This window comes from Dipodomys merriami, unplaced genomic scaffold (assembly GCF_024711535.1).
Source record: "Dipodomys merriami isolate MVZ:Mamm:240054 unplaced genomic scaffold, mDipMer1.0.p SCAF_56, whole genome shotgun sequence".
NCBI lineage: Eukaryota > Metazoa > Chordata > Mammalia > Rodentia > Heteromyidae > Dipodomys > Dipodomys merriami.
Window position 1 is genome coordinate 1 of NW_027206135.1, and position 21,587 is coordinate 21,587.

Consider the following 21,587-nt stretch of genomic DNA (forward strand, 5'->3'; position numbering starts at 1 on the left):
ATAAAATGTGGCATATATAAAAATGGCATTGTGTTCAGCCCCAAAGAGGAGTGGTTGACTTCATGTGCCTAAAAATCTACGGAACTCAGTATCATCGGACTACAGAGAATAAGCCAGACCTTTACCGTGCAGCGTAGGTCTGTAAAAGTCATGGAAGGGAAACATATGTACAAGGGGGAGGGTGTGGGTGGAAAAGAGCAACAGATGAGAGAATGGAAGTGTGCTGGGGAGGGGATGATTCCAGAACACTGTAGGCACTGTGAAGACTCATGATGAAATCACACAATGATTATAAAAAATAAATGAGGATGGGAGAAATGGAGAGGAAAGACTAATAGTACAAAGTACATCATGCGCATGATCCTGTATGTGGAAATATCATGGGGTAAGCCATCATTTTGTAAGATCAATAATCAAAAGCTTAAGAAAACCATCACAGTATTGTAGCAGTACACTAAAAACAGGACAGAGGAGGTTCCTGAGCAACTGACCTTCGATGACACAGTATTCCAAAATATGGTGGAATTCCTTGGGAGAATGAGTTCCACTTTATAGTTGTCGAATTTATATTCTCCCACCTTCACAAAGACGACTTCTTTGCTGCCTTCTAATTGCCAATTTAGAATATCGTAGTGTCCAGCTATGATATCTCCATTACTATTAAATGTTACGGGGATTTCATCAAAAATCTTGTAGGAGGTCAAACGCAGAGTGTTAACAATCTAAGGAGGCCATGGGATAGGGAAGGGAAAAAGCAACCTTGAAAACTTAGTTGTCTACAGAGTACAGTTTTATGACAAATACAATTCCAAATGAGTGTCTAACCAATTATTTTTTTTCCCTCTTATCAGTCCTAACATAACAGCCCCTAGACAGAAAAACCAAATCAGACTTGAAAAGTACATTGCCAAATTGAGATAGGCTATCAGTGTAAAATGTACACTGATTACAAAGACATAAGAAGTTGATGGGAACTAATTCATTAATAATGTCACATTATTTTATAGGCAATAATATTCAGAAAATTCTTAAATAGTTTACATGTATTAAGAAAATTATTAAATGTAATTTATCTGTTTCATATTTGTTAGATCAGTTATGAGAAAATTCTCGTAGGTTTGTGTGGTCTATGAAATTTATATATATATACATATATACATATATATATTATATATATATATATATATATATATATATGGTGTCTAAGCGCTTAAACTCAAGGTGTGGGGTCTCACCTGAAGCCTTATTATCAAAGGCTAAAGCACTGCCCCTTGAGCCACAGTTCTACTCCTGGATTTTTTTTTTTTTTAGTATTTAATTGGAAATAATAGTCTCATGCGCTTTCCTGCCCAGGCCTCAGCTCCTATCCTCCATAGTAGCTATGTATAAGCCACCAGGGTCTGGTAGAAATTTGCATATCTATATGGGAATAACACTGGGTTGTGCTAAAGTATAACTGATACCAATGCTTCCTAACACCTCCCTACCAAGAGCGAAGGGAACAGTCTGACTTCTTTCCTAGAAATCTCCTGCATCTAGCAGCTAGCAAAAACAAACAATTGCTCTACCTCTCCTTCCTAGGTATCAGCGTTAGGGATATGAAGAATAATGAATATATATCCTACCTTCAAAAAGCTCACAGACTAGGGGACAATAAGCAGGAACTAACAGTAACACTTGACATCGTCTACATGTCTGCTGTGAAAACTGTCGAGAAGGCATGGGTAAAGACTGGATAATTGCCTCAGGAACACTGGAAACTTTCAACTTTCCAGGAAGTAGCCATGAGAAGTGGGTTTAAAAAGAATCAGTAGAAGCTGGGCGCCAGTGGCTCATGCCTGTCATCCTTGCTACACAGGAGGCTGAGATCTGAGGATCAAAGTTCAAAGCCAACCCGGGCAAGAAAGTCCATGAGACTCTTATCTCCAATTAATCACCAGAAAACCAGAAGTGGTGCTGTGGTAGAGCGCTAGCCTTTAGCTGAAGAGCTAAGGGACAGAACCCAGGCCCAGCATTCAAGCCCACGACCAACAGAAAAAAAAAAAAAAAGAATCAGTAGATGTCAATGGGCAAATATTTGTGAGAAGAAAGTTCTAGGCTAAGAAATGATTGTGCCTCTGCACCCTACACAGGGGAGGGAGGAAGAGGCCACGCAGGGCCCAGGGCACAGCAGTGATGGACTGGCTCCACACTGCACAGCCACAGAATCCTCCGTGATCACAGAGCTCTAGGGCCTGCCTCACCAGGCGACCCTGCCCAGGCAGCAACCTGTTTGCCTTGGTGAGAAGGGAGCACACCTGCACAGGGAGAGATCCAGGCTCACATCCCACATGCTGGACCCAGGTCCCCTGTCAGAGGGGCCAGTCCAGCCCCCACCCCTCCCCAAACCAGGAGGGCCACACCGCTTAGCGGAAAGACGGCGGATGTGGAGTCCTGTTGGCTCTGTCAAGTACTGTGGTACCCAACAAGACATACACTAAGTAAACACTCATTTTTTAGTTTATAAAAAGTGAATAAAACATGGCATAAAATGTTGCCTTTCTCTGAAAACCTTAACAATCGTTATTCTGCCAGGGAAAGCCCTGCCTTTGATGTATACTGCAGGTCACTTGGGTGTCTTTTCTCCCATTTTTACTGCCTATTCTTCTCAGGTCACGTAGGATCCACCTGTGAGTATATAACAGAGCGACTCTTCTGTCAGGATCACTTAGGAACACTTTTTCTTTTCATTTCTGTCTACTAAGTACAAGGGCAAAGAGGTAATGTAACACCTTGAATTCTAATACTTTTTAAGCTATCGTGAGATCATGCAATACTTACAGACCAGGGTTCAATGGTTTTTAATTCGGAACATCTACTGTTAGCTGCTGGTGGAATTCCAGCCTTACACTTGCTAAGATACTGCAGGATGTAAGCCAGGGCGTACACAGCCTGTCTGACGTTGTTTGTGATTCTCAGCTGAGACACATCCAGGTAGGTATTTTTAAGATCTTCCAGCCTCTCCTCTCCAGTACACAACCGATCAGATGTGGCCTCCAGTCGGTCCGCTTTCCCGGTCATATTCACTCGGTGGTCCAGATTATAAGGAACACTGCTATTGGGCCAAGTACAGTTAAATGCTGTCTGCCAGAATTCAATGGTCAGGACGTCATTTGGATCCTTGCTGGGATGCACGTCGTAAAGAAAGTCTTTCAACCCTGGGATGTCACTTCTTGGCACTGCAAACCCAATACTTCCACCAAAATAGGGGAAGTATTCAGGCTTTGCCAAGAGGGCCGAGGTGATCCATGCTTCGCTCGCTATCCATGTCCTGTCTGTTATGTTGTGGTACACCATCTCCAGCACGAAGGGACTGAGGTCTAGATCAGAGGCATACAGCACGATGACTTTGGCAGAAGAGCCTTTAATAGCATTCACAGCCTTTTGCATTTTCTCATTGGAATAGACTTTGGGGATGGTTTCAGAGAACGCAATGCAGATGTTGAGCCCCTCTAAGTTTCCTTTAAACTCCTTTACTCCATATTTTCCATAATCATCATCAGATGCGATGGTGCCCACCCACACCCAGCCAAAGTGCTGGACTAGTTTGACCATCGCGTGGGCCTGGATTTTATCACTTGCTATTGTGCGGAAATAAGTTGAAAACTCAATGTCATCACTCAGAAGTGCGGTGGTAGAGGCATAGCCCATCTACAATTGAAAATAACCATGCAGTTATTGGATAGCAAAGGCACGCCTTCAAGAACGCAATTTCCAAAGTAGTTATTAAGAGGGAGGAAGTTAAGAGTTTTTTCATGTCTCGCTCATTGTTCCTTACCAGAGGAACTTCTACTCCTTTTTCTATTTAGGAAGAGCCTACATTGTAGGAAAAGTTTTGCTAGCCCAGTCCATTCTTGTTCAAACTTAAGGGCTCAGACGTTGTCATTATTAAGACTAGAACACTTAGTGCTCTCTTTTTCTGACTTGTGTTCACCTGCCTTTTCTTGCATTCTTCTTGAGAAAACCCGGCTTTTCTTAGTGAAGCATTATGGCCTATGCTCACACCCAACGTGTCTTCCTGTGAATGATGGGAGAATCTGACTCACAATCCATTTGGGAGGCCCAATGTTTGTATCTCTATTTACTTTTTTCCCTCTCTCCCTCCTTTCCTGCCTCTTCCCTTTAGTTTCTCTAAAGTCCCCTTCCATTCCTTTCTTCCTGCTCTCTCTGCTTTGTTTCCCTCTAGTGGGACTTCTTGGTGTGTATGTCCTCAGATTTAGCTTAGGAAAGGTGATAGGAACTTCCATCTCAGCCTCAAATCCAAGCCATATTGTACAAGCAAGACCCAAGACACCTTCTTGTAATACTCACATCTATGTAAATAGGAGATATTGTATATCCTCATGTGGCCAGGGGTCCTTGCATGTATTCCCCATGCTTTGAAACATGAGTGGAGATCAAATCTCTGTGGGAACTTTCCCTCCCCTTCACTGACACCACCATGAAGAACATCCCTCCCTCATCCTTCCACCTTTCTAACAAGCCACCTCCTTCTGAATTATAATTCCAGAGAGTCCTGCTGCTTCCTTCATGAATTTCAGAGTTGTCCTACATTCTTTTTCTCTGCTTCTTCTCTTATCCTTGTTCCATAGAGTGATGCTTACATTCTTCATTAAAACTACACAAAAGGAGCCAGGCACCGGTGGCTTACTCCAATAATCCTAGTTACTCAGGAGGCTGAGATCTGAGGATTGAGGTTCAAAGTCAGCCCAGGCAAGAAAGTCCATGAGACTCTTATCTCTAATTAATCACCTGAAAACTAGAAGTGGCGCTGTGGCTCAAGTGGTAGAGTGTTCACCTTGAGCTGAAGAGCTGAGGGACAGTGCCCAGACCCAGAGTTCAAGTCACATGAGCAACCAAAAAAAAATACCACAAAAAAAGCAAAATGCATAGGGGCTGGGAAGATGGCTCAGTGGTAGAGCGTTTGCCTTGCATGCATGAGGCCCTGGGTTCGATTCCTCAGCACCACATAAGCAAAAAGAAAAAAGCCAGAAGTGGCGCTGTGGCTCAAGCGGTAGAGTGCTAGCCTTGAGCTGAAGAGCTGTAGGACAGCGCCCAGGCCCAGAGTTCAGTCCCCATGACCAGACCCTTCAAAAAAAAAAAAAAAAAAAAAAAGCAAAATGCATAGATTGCTATGTAGTGAATGGCTTGTTTAAGAATCAAGCATACCACTTTTCCAAATACCAAATAATTTTCCAAGAAAATACCTTAGGTACTAAGCTGTTTATAACTTCTGGGAATTAGCTTTCCTACAAAGAGTAGGATCATGATCTATATTTTCATATTGTTCTATTTAGTAAGTGATATAAGTGATATGAAAGTTTATTTACATCTCTGAGATTACTGCAAAGATTTAAAGGAGAAAAACTAACTAGAAGTTTCTAGATTATATATGAATCACTGTCGGTCTTTGGTGGAAGATGGATTTTACAACATCAAGATTTGGGCTTGTTGCTTAATGAGTCTAGTGACTAAGCCAAGATTTGCACTAGCTCTGTATGTATTTCCTGTCTATGTCAAATTTGCATAATAGAGGAGCTCATTGTTAAGGCACTTGCCTACCGTGTTTAAGTTCTCAGGTTCAGTACCAAGAATCAAAGAGACATATACAAAACACAAATACTAGGTATACAATACTCCTATTTCATCAGTACCATAAATAAAGTCATACATTATTCACATTAATAACATTAGTAAGTTCTGACTGCTTTTATTTTAATGATCCGAAAAACCCATCAGAAGTAAATGTGCAGAAGAAGATTCCTGGATGGTGACAGAAAGGGTCAGAGTTACCTCTGAGCAAACAGAAGTACAGAGAGTTGGCAGGGAAATCCAGCTCAGGAGAAAAGAACCAGAAGACACACAGCAAGGGTATGATACCAACCCAAGGTATTGAAGCTTCAGACTTCTAAAGACGAAAGAAAAAAACCAAACAAACTTAAACATCTTCTGAATCTCAATGAAAAATACCAGACAGCCACTCTTTTTTCCTCTTCTTTTGTTGTTATTGACTTTTCTGCTCCTGGGTTCTGTGGACCCACCACACCTGGAGAGAAATCTATCTACAACCTCAAATTTGAGAGCCCAAAGGCCTGGAAAAAGACAGATGCACTGATACAAATGGCACTCACCATTTGGTGCAGGCCCCAGTGTCCACCATCCAAGGACCTCCATGTTTTTTCCCACAGAAAACTCAGAGTGGGGTGACAGAAGACTCTAGAAGGAGGCAAGGCTGACCACACCAGCATGAAATGCAGTGAAACTCCACACTACCACACTCCACACCCCATACCCCACACCCTCACTCCTGGGCCTACACCCAACAGCCTCACAAGTTCTGAACCCAGATATGCAAGTCACAGTGAATAATAACAAAATCCATGAATAAACAAGGCAACTCACCACCCTCAAAAATCAACAACAATATAGGAGAATTTAAGAGAGTAAAAAATAAGAAAGGCTAAGAATCACCAGGTGCTGGTGGCTCACACCTGTCATCCTAGCTACTCAAGAAGCAGAGATCTGAGAACTGTGGTTTGAAGCCAGCATGAGCAGAAAAGTCTGTGAGATTCTTTTCTCCAATAAACTACTAAAAAAAAAAAAAAAGCCAGAAGTGGTTTAGTGGCTCAAGTGGTAGAGTGCTTGCCTTGAGCAAAAGAAGCTCAGGGACAGTGCTAGCTTAGTTTAATCCCCAGTACCAGCAAGAAGAAAAAGGAAGGAAGGAAGGAAGGAAGGAAGGAAGGAAGGAAGGAAGGAAGGAAGGAAGGAAAGAAAGAAAGAAGGAAAGAAGGAAAGAAAGAAATGCTAAGTCATTAAAGTAACAGTTACTTTAAAATAATAGTAACCAGTAACTTTCAGTTTCCTGAAAGTCTGTACTAAAAATGTCTTCTGATGGGTAAAACCCATCACAGAAATACAAGAAATATAAGATATCAAAGGAATGTAACACTCCCAGATAACAAAACATATTCAACAATGAAATAATAAAATGACCTCTGACTCAAAAATGGCTGATGAAATAAAAGCAGATTCTTGAAAATCTAGAATACCAAGAGAAGTTAGACACATAAGAAAATGTGGAACATGTGAAATGATATCAGTAAAGATCTGGAAAGCATGAAGAGCTCTAGTTCTCTATTACAAAACGCAGTTGAAAGCATAGGCAATACAATAAAAGAAGTTGAAAATATGGTATCAAGGGTTGGTGATAAAGGAGATGAATTTGAACCAATGTCAAAAAAATTGAAAAACTACTCAGAACATGCTAACGGGTCATTCAAGAAGGACTGGCCTTTGCCAAAAGATCAAAACTATATGTAATTTGAATAACCACTGAAGAGGAATTAGAAACTAAATGCTTAAAAAATAATAACAGAGGGGCTGGGAAGGTGGCTCAGTGGTAGAGCGCTTGCCTTGCATGCTCGAGGCCCTGGTTTCGATTCCTCAGCCCCACATAAACAAAAAGAAAAAAGCCGGAAGTGGCGCTGTGGCTCAAGTGGTAGAGCGCTCGCCTTGAGCTGAGCAGCTGAGGGACAGCGCCCAGGCCCAGAGTTCAGGCCCCACGACTGGACCCAAAAAAATAATAATAATAACAGAAAACTATGCTAATTTCAAGAAAGAGAATCTCAGCCATGTGAGAGAGGCATGGCAGAACTCCACTCAGACATGACTCGACAAGAAACACTTCCAGACACATAGTAAAACCTCTGGATTTAGAAAATAAGAAATTAATGTTAAAGGCAGCAAAATCAAAGAGGAAACTTTATTACAACAGAAAGAAGAATAAACACAGATTTCTCAACACAAACTCTAAATGCAAGGAAAGCCTAGAGAGATAGAATTCAATATCTGAATGACAACAACTATCATCTAAACCAGTACACAGTGAAGTCGTCATTCTCAAAAGATGAAGAAAGTTAAGATAAACGAAAACTACAGGAATTCATGAACACTAAACTAGCACTACAAACGATCTTACAGGAACACATGTTATCAGCGAAGACAATCAATATCAAACAAATAAGCAGCAATACACACACACACACACACACACACACACACACACATATATCACTAGAGGATTAGAATAGTAAAATAGGAGGAATAAAGAAGCAAGCAACACAAACACAGCTGACATGGCTTATCTCACACCAAGAACCTTAAATATCAATGGGCTCAATTTTCTAATAAAAAGATGTAATGAAGCAGTCAGGACCAAAGAAACAAGATCCAACCATTTGTTGTCTCCATGAAACACATCTCACTTTCAAAGATAAACACAATTTCCAAGTGAAGGGATGGAAAAAGATCTTTCCTGTAATTGTATCTTGCAAGAAAGCAGGAGTAGCTATATTGGTATCTGATAAAATAGACTTTTCATTAAAATCAGTGCAAAGAGACAAGGAAAGTCATTACGTATTAATAAAGGAATGATGAGAAAGGTGGATCACAGTGGTTAATATTTATGCACCAAACAATGGAGCACCTACATGCATTCCAGAAGCACTCCTGGCCTTATAGAACATGGGAAGACCCCAACACAATAATAGAATAGACTTTAAAACTCCATTCTTACCCAAGGGCAGGTGAACCAAACAAAAGATAAGCAAGGAAGGCTCTGAATTAAATGACACCACCACCCAAAAGGGCTTAATAGCTATTTACAGGGAATTTTATCCAACAACACCCAATTCATAGTATTCCCAGAAGCTGATCTGATCACAGGACACACAATGAGCCTAAGCAAATGCAAAGGGATCCAGGTAACCTGTTGCATCCTATCTGACCCCAGTGGGTTTAAAGTAGTTCTTCACAACAAAGCATGGTGCAGAAAACAGCCAACGATATAGGAGAGTCTCCACATGGGAGGCTGAACAACACATATGTCACTGAAGACATTAGAAAGTTCTTGCAATTCAATGAAAATGAAAACATATCACATTAGAACCTCTGGGATACGGTAAAATCAGTGCTGAGGGGAAAGCTCATCACTGGAAATTGCACACATAAAAGCAAACAGAAACAACTCAAGGAAAAAAAACCTCATGATGCAACTAAAGCTTCTGGAAAAACATGGATGACCCAAACCCAAAACTACTATATGGGGAGAAGTAGCAAAGATTACAACAGAAATTATGAAATAGAAAAAAAACTGTACATTAAATCAATAAAATCAAAACCTGGTTCTTTGAAAAAAATCAATAAAATTGACAGAGCAGCAGTAGCTAGACTGATGACAAAAGAAGAGATTCAAATCAACAAAATGCAAGACGCCAAAGGAAACATTCCAACAAACATCAAGAGACCCAAATCAACATGAAGACTACGTTCAAAACCTATACTCAAATAAGATGGAAAAACAAGTAGAAATAAATAAATTTCTTAGAGACATACAATCTGCCTAAGCTTAACCAAGAACATATAAACCAATCAAAAAGGCCCACATCATGCAATGAGATTAAGGAAACAATCTTCCAACAAGGAGAAACCCAGATCCCAATGGATTCATGCTGAATAATGTACGTAGCACCAATAATATTCAAACTTTTCTGTGAATTAAAAAGAGGAGGACAAATTCCAAACTCATTCCATAAAGCCAGCATCTCATTCATCCCAAAACCAGGTAGGGTTTCAGGGAAAAAAGAGAACTATAGAGCAATCTCTCCAATGAACACAGATGCAAAGCCCAGCAATAAAATAATAGCCACCAGAATTCAGCAAGTAATTAAAAAATCCTACATTATGATTATTTGAGCTCAAATCCCCAGAGATTTGAGGTTGGTTTAACATGCATAATCAGTAAACTTAATAAACCATATCCACAAAGCCAAATACATGGACCACGTGATCATCTCAATAGATGTAGAAAATCTTTTGACAAAAACCAATATCCAGTCATGTTAAAAGCTCTGGAAAAACTTAAAATAGAAGGAACATACCTCAAAATAATAAAGGCTATGTATGACAGACATAAAGGAGATACAGGGAAAGGCAGCAAACTATCTCTATTTGCAGATAACACAAAATATACTTTTTACTATACAGATCTTTGCTTCCTTGTTTAGGTTTTTTCCCAGGAATTCTATTTTTTTTAGGCTACGGCAAATGGAGTTGTTTCCCTGATTTCCCTCTTAGTTTATACAGTGTTGGTGTCCAGCAAGGCTACTGATTTCCATGGGTTGATTTTGTGTCTTGTTCCTTTGCCAAAGTTATTGATCTGCTCTAGGACTTAAGGATTGGAGTCATTTGGGAGAATATATATATAGTTACCTACAAATAGAGATAGCTTGCCTTCTTTCTCTGTTTGAATCTCCTTTATGTATTTTTCTTACCTTATAGCTGAGGCTAGGAACTCCAGAACTGCATTGAAGAAAGAAACCAAAGGTAACATCAAAAAATAAAAAGGGCAGGGAGCTGGTGGCTCACACTACTCAGAAGACTGAGATCTTAGGATCATGGTTCAAAGCAGCCTGGGCAGGAAAGTCTGAGACTCTGATCTCCAATAAACCACTAGAAAACCAGAAGTGCTGCTGTGGCTCAAGCAGAAGAGCGCTTGCCTTGAGCTGAAGAGCACAGAGACAGCTCCCAGGCCCAGAGTTTAAGCCCCACGACTGACAAAAAGAAAAAAAAGAAAAAGAAAAGAAAAGAAAAAAATAGAAAGACCTTCCATAAGAGAGAATGGCCATCTTGCCTTATTCCTGATTTTAGAGGAAATGGTTTTAGTTTTTCACTGTTGATTATTATGTTGGTTGTTGGTCTGTCATATATAGCCTTTATTATTTTGAGGTACGTTCCTTCAAATTTAAGCTTCTCCAGAGCTTTTTTTTTTTTTTTTTGGTCGGTCATGTGACTTGAACTCTGGGCTTGAGTGCTGTCCCTGTGCTCTTCAGCTCAAGGCGAGTGCTCTACCGCTTGAGCCACAGTGCCACTTCTGGTTTTCTAGTGGTTTACTGGGGATAAGAGTCTCATGGAGTGGAGGGAGGATGGGATGGGAAGGGGAAACAAAGGAGAAGGCTACAATGCTTGATAAGAAATGTACTCATTATCTTGCCCATGTAATTGTAATCCCTCTGTACAGTATTTTCACAATAAAAATTTAATTAATTAATTTAAAAAAAGAGCCAGCCTGGGCTGGCTTTGAACCACGATCCTCAGATCTCAGCCTCCTGAGTAGCTAGGATTACAGGCATTAGCCACCAGCACCCGGCCCTCCAGAGCTTTGAACATGAATGGTTAGGTAAAGCATATTCATGGATAGGTAAAATTAATATTGTGAAAATGGCCATACTGAAAAAGTGCTGTATAAAGTTCTTTACCAAGATAGAAAAAAAATCCAAAAATTCATATGCAACAACAAAAATCCTTAAAGAGACCAAAGAAATTCTGGGCAAAAACAAGCAATGTGGGTAGTATCACAATCTCAGACCTTGAGCTCTATTACAGAGCTATAATAACAAAAACAGCCTGGTATTGGCATAAAAAAAATAGACCCAAAGATGAATGGAACAGAGTGGAAGACCCAGAACTAAAGCCATACACTTACAATTATCTGATGTTTGATATGGGAGGCAATGATACTCAGTGGGAAAAAAAAGATCGTCTCTTCAGTAATTGATTTTGGGAAAATTGGGCATCCATAGGAAGAAAATTAGAAGTGGTTTTCTGTCACCATGCACTAATATCAACTCCAAATGGATTAAAGACCTCAATGTCAGACCACAAAATTTGAAATTACTACAAGGGAAAGTAGGAGAAAACTAGAATTCATAGGTCCAGGGAGAAAAGAGTCCCAGGGACATAGCAGATAGGAAGGAGACTTTCAAGCAGCACTACATCAAAATGAAAAGTTTCTGCACAGCTAAGGACATAGTTACCAAACTAGAAAGACAAACCACAGTCTGGGAGAAAAACTTCACCATCATTATATCAGATGAAGGCCTAATACCCAAATATATAAGGATCTCAAGAAACTAACCGCTCCCATAGCTCATAAATCACTAAATGGGCAAAAAAAGCTAAGGAGAAACTTATCAGAAACTGAGGTAAAAGTGTCAATGAAACACATGAGGAAATGCTCATCATCCCTGGCCATAAAGGAAATACAAATCAAAACTACCTTGAGGTACCATCTCTCTACGTTTAGAATGATGGAAATAATGAATTTGAACTCCAACAAATGTTGTCAGGAATATGGGGGGAAAGGAATCCTGTTGCACTGTTGGAGGGAATGTAAACTAATACAACTACTCTGGACAACAGTCTGGAGGTTCCTCAAAAAACTAAACACAGACCTACCCTACAACCCAGCCATACCACTCCTGGGCATCTACCCAGAACATCATGAGCCAGGATACCATAAAGACACTTGTACATCCATATTCATTGCTGTACTATTCACAGTAGCCGAGTGTGAAAACGCCTAGATGCCCTAGAATAATAGATGAGTGGATCAAAAAAATGTGGTACCTATACACAGCCATTAGAAAGAATACTATATAGTTTGCAGGGGAATGGATGAATCTAGTACAGATGATGTTAAGTGAAGTAAGCCAAACTCAGAGAGACAAATGGCTCATGTTTTTCCTCATATATGGAAGTTAGATCTAAATTGCACTGAGATAAGATAAATTATACCAGATTATAGACACTGACACACCATGAGACCAAAAGAGGATTCTTAGGGGAGAAACACAAAGGCACAAAGCCTTTAGCTCCTCTTTATAATCATATAAAAGTTCACATATATATTTATATATTTATATCAAAACAAACTCTAACTCCAAGATATGGAACAAAGAGATCTCTTTTTGATTTATTGTTTTTGTTTTCTTTCTGTCTACCTATGGGTCATTCTGTCTGTCTATGGGAGGGGGCACAGAACAAGAGGGGAAAAGGATGAAAAAGTGCAATAGTGGTGCTTCCTGGACATTGTATTGAATATGAACTACACAACTCAGGGGTAGAGATGAGGGGGGACTGAGAGGGAGGGAGGGAGGCGGCACATGACAGGAAATGTACTTATTATCTGACTTATGTAACTCAGTATATCACCGTTATAGTAATACTAAAGTAAATTCTAAAAATAATGATGTGTAGAGGGAAATCAGGAAAATAATTCCATTTGCAAGACATTTGTAAAGACATTTGCATATCCACATTTATTGCTGCACTATTCATAGTGGTCAAGTTATGGAAATATAGAAACAGCCCAAATATTTGATAATGGATGAATGGATCAAGCAAATGTGGTGTTTGTACACAATGGAATTTTACACAGCCATAAGCAAGAATAATATTATGTCATATGCAGGAAAGTAGATGGACCTTAAAAAAAAATCATATCAAGTGAGTAAGCCAGGCTCAGAGATAAACAGTTCATGTTTTCCCTAATATGTGGAAAGTAGATAAAAAATACAAATGTGCATGATAACATATTTTACACACAAAGAAATTGACTAATGGAGGAGACACATACAGGAGGAATCCAAAGGGGTAGCACCTCTGAACACCCATGCCCTGTTCAACAAAAGGAATACCTGAAAGTAGAAACATGATTTGAGGGGAGGACGGGGAGAGCAAAATGAAGGGAGGGAAGGAGGAATGGAGGAAGGAAGGAAGGAAGGGTTAGCAAATGCAGTCATTATATTCAATGTTCATTATGTAGAAACTGAGCTGGGTAACGGGAGGGTAGGGATGTGAGGGGAACTGAGGAGAAGGATGGAAGTTGTGACACTGACCAAGAAGCACTGTACTCACAACCTGACTTATGGAATTGTAAACTCATTGTAAATTACATAATAATAATAGTAATACTAAAGAAAGGTGCAGCTTTTCACATTTTCTTAGGAACCCATTCTTCCTGTCACCTCTATTTATACTAAAATGTGTTCCTCCCTCAGAATTTTAAATAATTTCTAATGTAAACATCCCAGGAAAGTGCCCATTTTTACTAATTCCAAGTCTCATTTGACATCAGTGGTATGGGAACAGTTAAGCTCATGAATATTCATTCACAATTAATACATGCACACATCAACATGGAAATCTTCTGAATTCTATCCATGAGCACACAAGCATTTATCCATGACAGGGAAATCACTGGACCACCACCTCCATCAAATAAAGCAGGACCGAAGGACAGACGAGTCTCCGTCACATCACGATAGGTGGAAATTCACACTTGCCGTATTCTGCCAATAAGTGGGCCACAAGTAGCTCCCTCAATACCTTGTGGTTTACCATCTCTTCCCTACATACTGGTTGTTTCCCTTAAGATAACACCTGCACGGGACTCGGAGGTACCTGAGGTAATCTGTACAAGCTCAGGAGTCTTGAAGTGGCAATTGATAAGGCTGAGCCTCCTGATCCAATAACTCCTAGCAGATAGGCCCCGGTGCTGTTTCTTATGTTGGGTTTGTTTTCTTCCTGCCCCATGAGCATGACCACAGTTGACTCCATAGCTTTGGACACGGTGCGACATGTATCAAAGATCTGATAGCCCAGAGTGTGCTGGGGCAAAATGTCCTTCCTCTCATTGATCTCCTGGATGGTGTGGATCATGGTCTTCATCCAGCGGAAACCTCGAAAGTTGAACCTGGAAAGGAAATCACTCTCATAAGGCAAAAGACAAAAGTCACTCTTATAAGGAGTTTGAAGCTCGGATGAGTGACAACAGCATACTGCCAAAACGTCAACGGGTTCCACAATTGTCTGAGCTTGCTATTTTTTCACAATGATGTAATGAAGTGCACAAATTCAACATGAATCATAATGACCATTGACAGATTAGGATGAACCTTTTGGGGTGTATTTTTAAATTTTATTTATTGAAAAGATGCTGTACAGAGGGGTTACAGTTACCTGAGTAAGGGAATGAGTATATAACTTGTCTAATGTTGTTCCCCTTCCCACTGTCCCTTCCCTCCCCAACTTCCCTAACTTCTCCCCAACCCCACTCCTCCACCCTAAGTTTTAAAGTTGAGTTCCAATTTACAGTCTTGTGGATCTCATTGTTACAATGGGTCATCCTGTATCCTTGTTTCAGCATTTTGTTATGCCCCTTCCCTTCCCCAAATTAGACAAAGGTATACACAAGATGCAGGGAACCAAAATCAAGTACAGTGACAACCGGGGATATACCACAGGGGGAAGAACATACAAAGGAAACAAAAAAATTGTATAGTACATTTAAAAGAATGCTTCCATCAGAAAGAATGACACTGCCCCATTTGTTAGGAAATGAAAACAGTTGGAAAAAATCATATTAAGTGAAGTAAGCCAGACCCAAAGAAATATAGGTCCCATGGTTTCCCTCATTTGCAATAACTAGTATACGTTTAGGATAATTTTATCAGGTGAGCAGAAAAAATCTTAAAAACTATATACATATGACCACATAAAATGATGCTAAGTGAAATGAACCCCAAGATATGGACACAAGAGACCTTTCCTTGTTGTTTGGGGGGTATCTTTTACCTGGTATATGCTTGCGGGATTGCTGATTGACCTCTTCATAAAAAATGTTCTTCTATACCACATTCTTCTGTCTCCTCTCCACACTGGGTTGGCTTTCTTTTCAACATGAAGTAGAATTATCATATTTGTAACAATATTTAAGGTGGCCTGCCTGTCTGCCTGTGTGGCTGACAGATGGGGGCCGGCATAAGCCTTCATGGGTAACGCAACCAGCCCTACTTTAGCTCCAAAGCTAAAGCAGGACCCACCCCAAACTTCCCACCTGAAGCTACTTAGTGAGACTTCCCCTGAGCTTCTCCCCCTTGATGCCCAACCTTCCACAAAACTTCCCTTAATACACAAGGCTTTGCTCAATCGACACTGCCTTTTCTGTCCCTATAAGGGAACTCTTCTCTCTTTCTTACTAACTACTTACTCTTTTAACTCCACAAGACAGACAATCATATTCCCTACCATCCCCAGTCCTCAGGAAAGTTAGAAAGAGCTAACAAAACCCTTAGAAAATGTTAACCCAACGAACCCTGGAGCTCAAACAAGACTGGGATAAACTGTTAACCCTAGTGCTTCTCCATACATAAATCTTGCCAAATAAACCCCTTCAAACTTACACATTTCCTAACTCCCTTCTCTGGCTAATACACCTTCTTCCCTTCTATACCCTAAATAAATGGGCCTCTGCTCTGGCTCTCTCGCTAATCTACCACTGACAGTGGCTGGCTGGGTAACGCACTGGGGCAGCTTCTCTCTCTTACTTCTCTCTCCTTTTCCCACCAGAAAACCCCATAATAAAAAACAAACCAGTCCTTCTTTTGTCTTTGGGACTCAGACAATAATCCAATCCTTTTCTCTTTCCTGAGTCTACTCACTTCAGAATTTGGACTCTTAGTTTTTCCTTTAAAGCAAACTCTTCTGCATAAGGCTCCCTTGAGGGGTTTCCCCAACCCCTTCTCTATACAGGCCTTAGAGACTGACACCTAGGAAGAGACAAAGGCCACACCGTAGGTTTTTTTCCCAAGCTTCATTCTTTCACCAAGCTTACTGTCTTCATTTCTCTAGGTGATCAAAGATTAAATCATATACTAATGTGCCTCATTACCAAAACTGTCTTAAAGGTTTTCTGTTCTTGTGATCAGTGTTTGTGTATGCATGGAGGTTCTGTTAAATTCTCTTTGTTGTTGGCAGAAGTTAAACTAAAGTGCTTCTGCCTTGTGTTTTGAGTTTTGCCTTGTGTTTTGTTTAGTGTTACCTGTTTTCTAGTATTGATCATGTGGTTCTATCATACACTGGGAAAAAATGTCTTTTGCCATTGGAATTCCAAAAAACTTCATGCTGACTTTCATTTCTTTAAAACCTAAATGCATCTTTTGAGCGTGTGTGTGTGCATGTACACGCATGTATATGTACATATTCAAAGTAATCTCATTGTAATGCATTAAAAACAGTCATCCTGATGTAAAAAAGTAATCTTTTTCTACTTTTTGGTACTGATAATTTCCTGAAATTATTTGTTCCTTGATTGCGATTGTAAATCTTGTGTCAAATGAGTTAATTATCAAGGTGCTGCTTGTTACAAGGAAATATCTTTACCAAGGGAAGCAGTAAAAGGAGTGAGACCCAGCCCCATTCCCACCAGGTGTGATGGAGAACACCAGAAAGGAGATAAGGAAACATAAAGAAAAAGCCAACTTAGCAAAGAAAGTCTTGGGAAAGGAATTGAGCAAACAAAAAACAGATTCCTTGGGATAAGAAAGGATTGGGGAAGAATTGTCTTAAATGTTTGTTCCAAAATGGAAAGACAAACTCCAGAAGGTTCGAGTATGTAGCAGATGATATGAATATGTCTTAAAAGATAGAACTTATGTGTAAAGTTTGTTATGTAACTAAGTTGGCTGTGATTTAAATAAGGTCAAAATTAGTACACTGGTATAAAATCAGCCTCTCTCTCTCTTTTTTTTTTTTTTTGGTAAGTCATGGGGCCTGAACTCTGGGCCTGGGAGCTGTCCCTCAGCTCTTCAGCTCAAGGCTAGTGCCCTACCACTTGAGCTACAGCACCATTTCCAGATTTTTTCTGCTTAGGTCATGCTGAGGAATCGAACCCAGGGCCTCATGCATGTGAGGCAAGCACTCTACCACTGAGCCAAACTCCCAGTCCAGCATCTTATTTTTTATAAGTAATTGTTTGTGTAAACCAAAGTTCACTTAAGTGTTTATGTCAAAGTCCTTCAAATGAACACCTTTTAACTCAAATGCCATTTTTCCTTGTTTAATATGGAAGCCTCCTTGGATATAGGGCTAAAATAAGAACAACTCCTACATCCTTTGTAATTACAAAGGCTTCATGACACCTACAATGTCTTAACCTCAATTAGTATCCTAGTGTTAAATGCAATTAAGAATAAAAATATTTCTATTTGATCGCCTTGTTGCTTCAACTGGGAATAAGGGATGATCTTGGGATCATGGTTGAAAGCCAGCACAAGTAGAAAAACCCCTGTCAGACTCTCATCTCTAAGTAACCAGCAAAATTCTGGAAGTGGTGCTGCAGCTCAAAGTGGTGGAGTATTAGCCTTGAACAGAAGTGCTCAGGTTCAGTGCCTAGGCCTTTAGTTCAAGCCCCATGACTGACAAGAAGCAGACACCCCCGGACCTAAGCTTGTCCTGGTGATGAGAGTCTGTTCAGAGGCAGTTGAATGAAACACACTGTGCAAAATCCCAAATAGTGCCACTTTGTGCTTATCCTCTCCTAATTAACCAGGGCCAGAGATCAAAAGAAAAAGTGAATAAGCATGCTGTCGCGCCCATACCTGTCTTCCTCCTAACTGGACAGGAGCTCACATTCTTACCATTACTACCTGCTGTTTCTAAGACTCGGGACAGTTTGCCTTAGTACCTTCCTGGGTGCCATCCAGCTTTGGAACCCAGACATCTACCATGTCTCCTCCTGTACAGCCCTAGCTTCTGACTGGTTATTCTTAATTGGTCCAGCATGCTCTCCCCTAACCACACCAGAAACCCTAGACTCTCCCTTCCTGCCCCCAATCAAGTTGCATAAAGATTCTTCCTTCCCTGTAATATGCCACAAATGGCTCCAAATGGAACTTTCCTGGCATGTGCTCAGGGGGTATTTTTCTGCCACTTTGTCAGCCTTTTGCCTGATCTCACCTTTTTCTTTTTTCTTTTTTCTTCTTTTTTGCCAGTTGTGGGGCCTGAACTCTGGGCCTGGGCACTGTCCCTCAGCTCTTCAGCTCAAGGCTAGTGCTCTACCACTTGAGCCACATCATCACTTAAGGCTTTTTCTGTTTATGTGGTGCTTAGGAATCAAACCCAGGGCCTCATGCATGCAAGGCAAGCACTCTACCACTGAGCCACCTTCCCAGCCCCTCACCTTTTTCAAATCTTTCCCTCTAACAAGATACCAGCCCTCACTCAGGACACCACCTGGGAGCACATGAAGGCCATCCTATCACTGCAGGTCACCAGAGGCTTCACTTACACTGCTCTGCCCTGCCCAGCACAGACCTGGACCCTGAAGACCCCAGCCCCAGTGACTCCTCGATGCCCCCAGGCCAGCAGGAAGTAGCTGGAAAGACCCTTTCCCCAGTCTCCCCTCTCGGCCCAATCTTTTTATGTAACCAAAGATGGAGTGTGAAGGGTTGATTCCCACCCTGCTTTCCCAGGTGCACAGAGATACAGGCAAGCCACCAAAGACATGTGCAGACTGCCTGAGCATGCGGGGCAATCTACCTGAGCCTGGTGGCAAATATCCCATTTATCTGTATATTTATATTCATATAAATAAATGTATACTTATATATATTTATTCCATTGTGAACACAACTGAAAAGTCCCCCATCTCCTCGAACTAATGGCTTTTTCATTAACCTCTGCTTCTTTGCTCAGACCTCATAAACACTCGGGTCCCGTCCCATTTCTTTGCACACTCTCCAAACCCACAGGAACGCTGTACTCCTCGCTGCTCTATCTCAATAAACAGTTCTCGCCTGTGCACAAGGTTAAGTTGTCCAACATGAAACTATGTCATTATGTTGGTCATGACTATTTCAAAGTGACTGAAGTATTTGGAAAGAACCAAAAAAGAACATAAAAGGAAGAAATGGTCCATATTTGCCATTTTTTACACCTAAATTTTTTACACCCAAAATGTGTCTCTGTATGTGTGCATGCTCCACACCTGATCACTAGCAAAGGTGCATGAAAGACACAGGTTCTCTTTCCTGTGCAGTCATCTTAAGGCAAGCTCAGCAGAGCAGAGTCCATGTGGCAGCTGGAGGAATCTGACCCTGAACATCAGGGTCCCTGGACCAAGCAGGCTTTCACAGAGGAGAATGCGGGCCTTATGAGTGACAACTACGCTGTCATGTTGCATACTCTTGCCCCACTGCCCCTCAACGCATTACGCATGTATGGATCATCAGGAGGCTCTGGAGTCTTGAGTTCTGGTTCACCAGCCTGGGTGCCCCTTGATTCTATCTGCCTGACAAGTCTGAGGTGGAGCTGGAGCTGCTGGCCTTGGCCCCCTCTGAGGACAACACTCCACATCAGGGGTAACCATTCCTTCTTGTGTGAGCATGCAATTAGGAGAGACCTGGTTGACTTTAAGCTTTGGTGATTCTGATGCCCACCTGAAAGAAACTGGGGTATTCAAACATGAGCCCCTAGTCTGACTCCCACAGTCCCATGGCTCCAGTTGGGGACCAGGCCAGCCCGCCACTCTTTGCCCACCACCTAGAATGGAGGGAGAAGACTCCAACATGGCTTACCCTTCACATTGGGCTGACACTGGCTCGAAATTAGACTCGTTTTCTGGGATGGTCCTGGAGTGAATAGGAAACAGACCTCCAATAATAATGGAATGGTTTTTGGCATCCACATATCCATTCAAATCAAACTTGCGCATCAATCTGCAGGTCTCTTCCTCTTCTTCTTCTTGGCCTTTAGTGCCCAACTCGGCCCATACAAACAGCAGAACTCCCAGAACCAGGTATGTCCTTCTGCTGGCCATCTCAGTGCCAGTGAGGAAGGTGAGTGTGTTGAAATCGCAGGTGTTTTCATGAGGCTCCTGGGAGGAGCATCACCGCGTGCTCATCCCATTGGGCTTGGCTTGCTGCTACTTGTTACATAATTGTCATGTCTGCCACTCACAGCATCTCGGACACTGACAATTTATGCATCAGAACTAGGAACTGAGGCTTTCCTTCTAGAAGAGCTCCTGAAAATCCAAAATCCCTTTCCCACTTAGCAATGGTCCAGGAGGACACATGGTGACTGTTGGGCTGTGAGGTTCTGCCCTTTGTGGAAACTCTCCCTTCCTCTTACCACCTACAACCTGATTCCTTCTTAGTTTGTGCTTCCTGTGAGTCCTCTAATGACCCAACATTGAGAGAAAGTGCGCTGCATCTTGACAAGGCACCCAAAGAGGTGACATCAAGAAAGGTAAAGGAAAATGCAATTTGGAATGGAAGACGTGGAGATAGGCTATTTAAATTATTATCCAGGCAAAAATTTATTCAAAAGAGAAAACTGAAATAAGGTCTCTCAAAAGATTTTGTCTTGGCTATCATCAAACCAAAATACCCCTGATCACAGCCCCCTTAATAACTGCAATAAAAAATGTGAGCCAGCTGTGCACTGGTGGTCCTATCTACTAAGGAGGCTGAGATCTGAGGATCGTGGTTCAAAGCCAGCCCGGGAAGTAAAGTCTGTGAGCCTCTTATCTCCAATGAACCACTAGAAAACTGGAAGTGGCGCTGTGGCTCAAGTGGTAGAGCACTCGCCTTGAGCTGAAGAGCTGAGGGACAAAGCCCAGGCACAGAGTTCAAGCCCCACGACCGACCAACTCTTCTATGACTAATATCATAGCACTAAGGGGGAAATGCAGTTTTTTGTTTTGTTTTCATATGAGTTTACAATTGCTCCACAATATTCATTCACTTAAAACACCTGAACAGGGCTGGGAAGGTGGCTCAGTAGTAGAGCACTTGCCTTGCATGCTCGAGGCCCTGGGTTCGATTCCTCAGCACCACATAAGCATAAAAGAAAAAAGCTGGAAGTGG

The 21,587-nt window shown here is 41.3% G+C and overlaps 1 protein-coding gene across 1 annotated transcript; it reads right to left on the minus strand.

Moving 5' to 3' along the window:
* Nucleotides 1-491: 491 nt before the first annotated feature.
* LOC138812052 (vomeronasal type-2 receptor 1-like) lies at nt 492-20,536 on the minus strand (the record flags this gene model as incomplete). Its single annotated transcript, XM_070000002.1, has 4 exons — nt 20,295-20,536; nt 14,341-14,632; nt 2,821-3,690; nt 492-722 (listed from the first exon to the last, which is right to left on the minus strand). Coding segments are annotated over exons 1-4 (1,635 nt in total), but the record flags the coding sequence as incomplete, so codon positions are not given.
* Nucleotides 20,537-21,587: the final 1,051 nt, after the last annotated feature.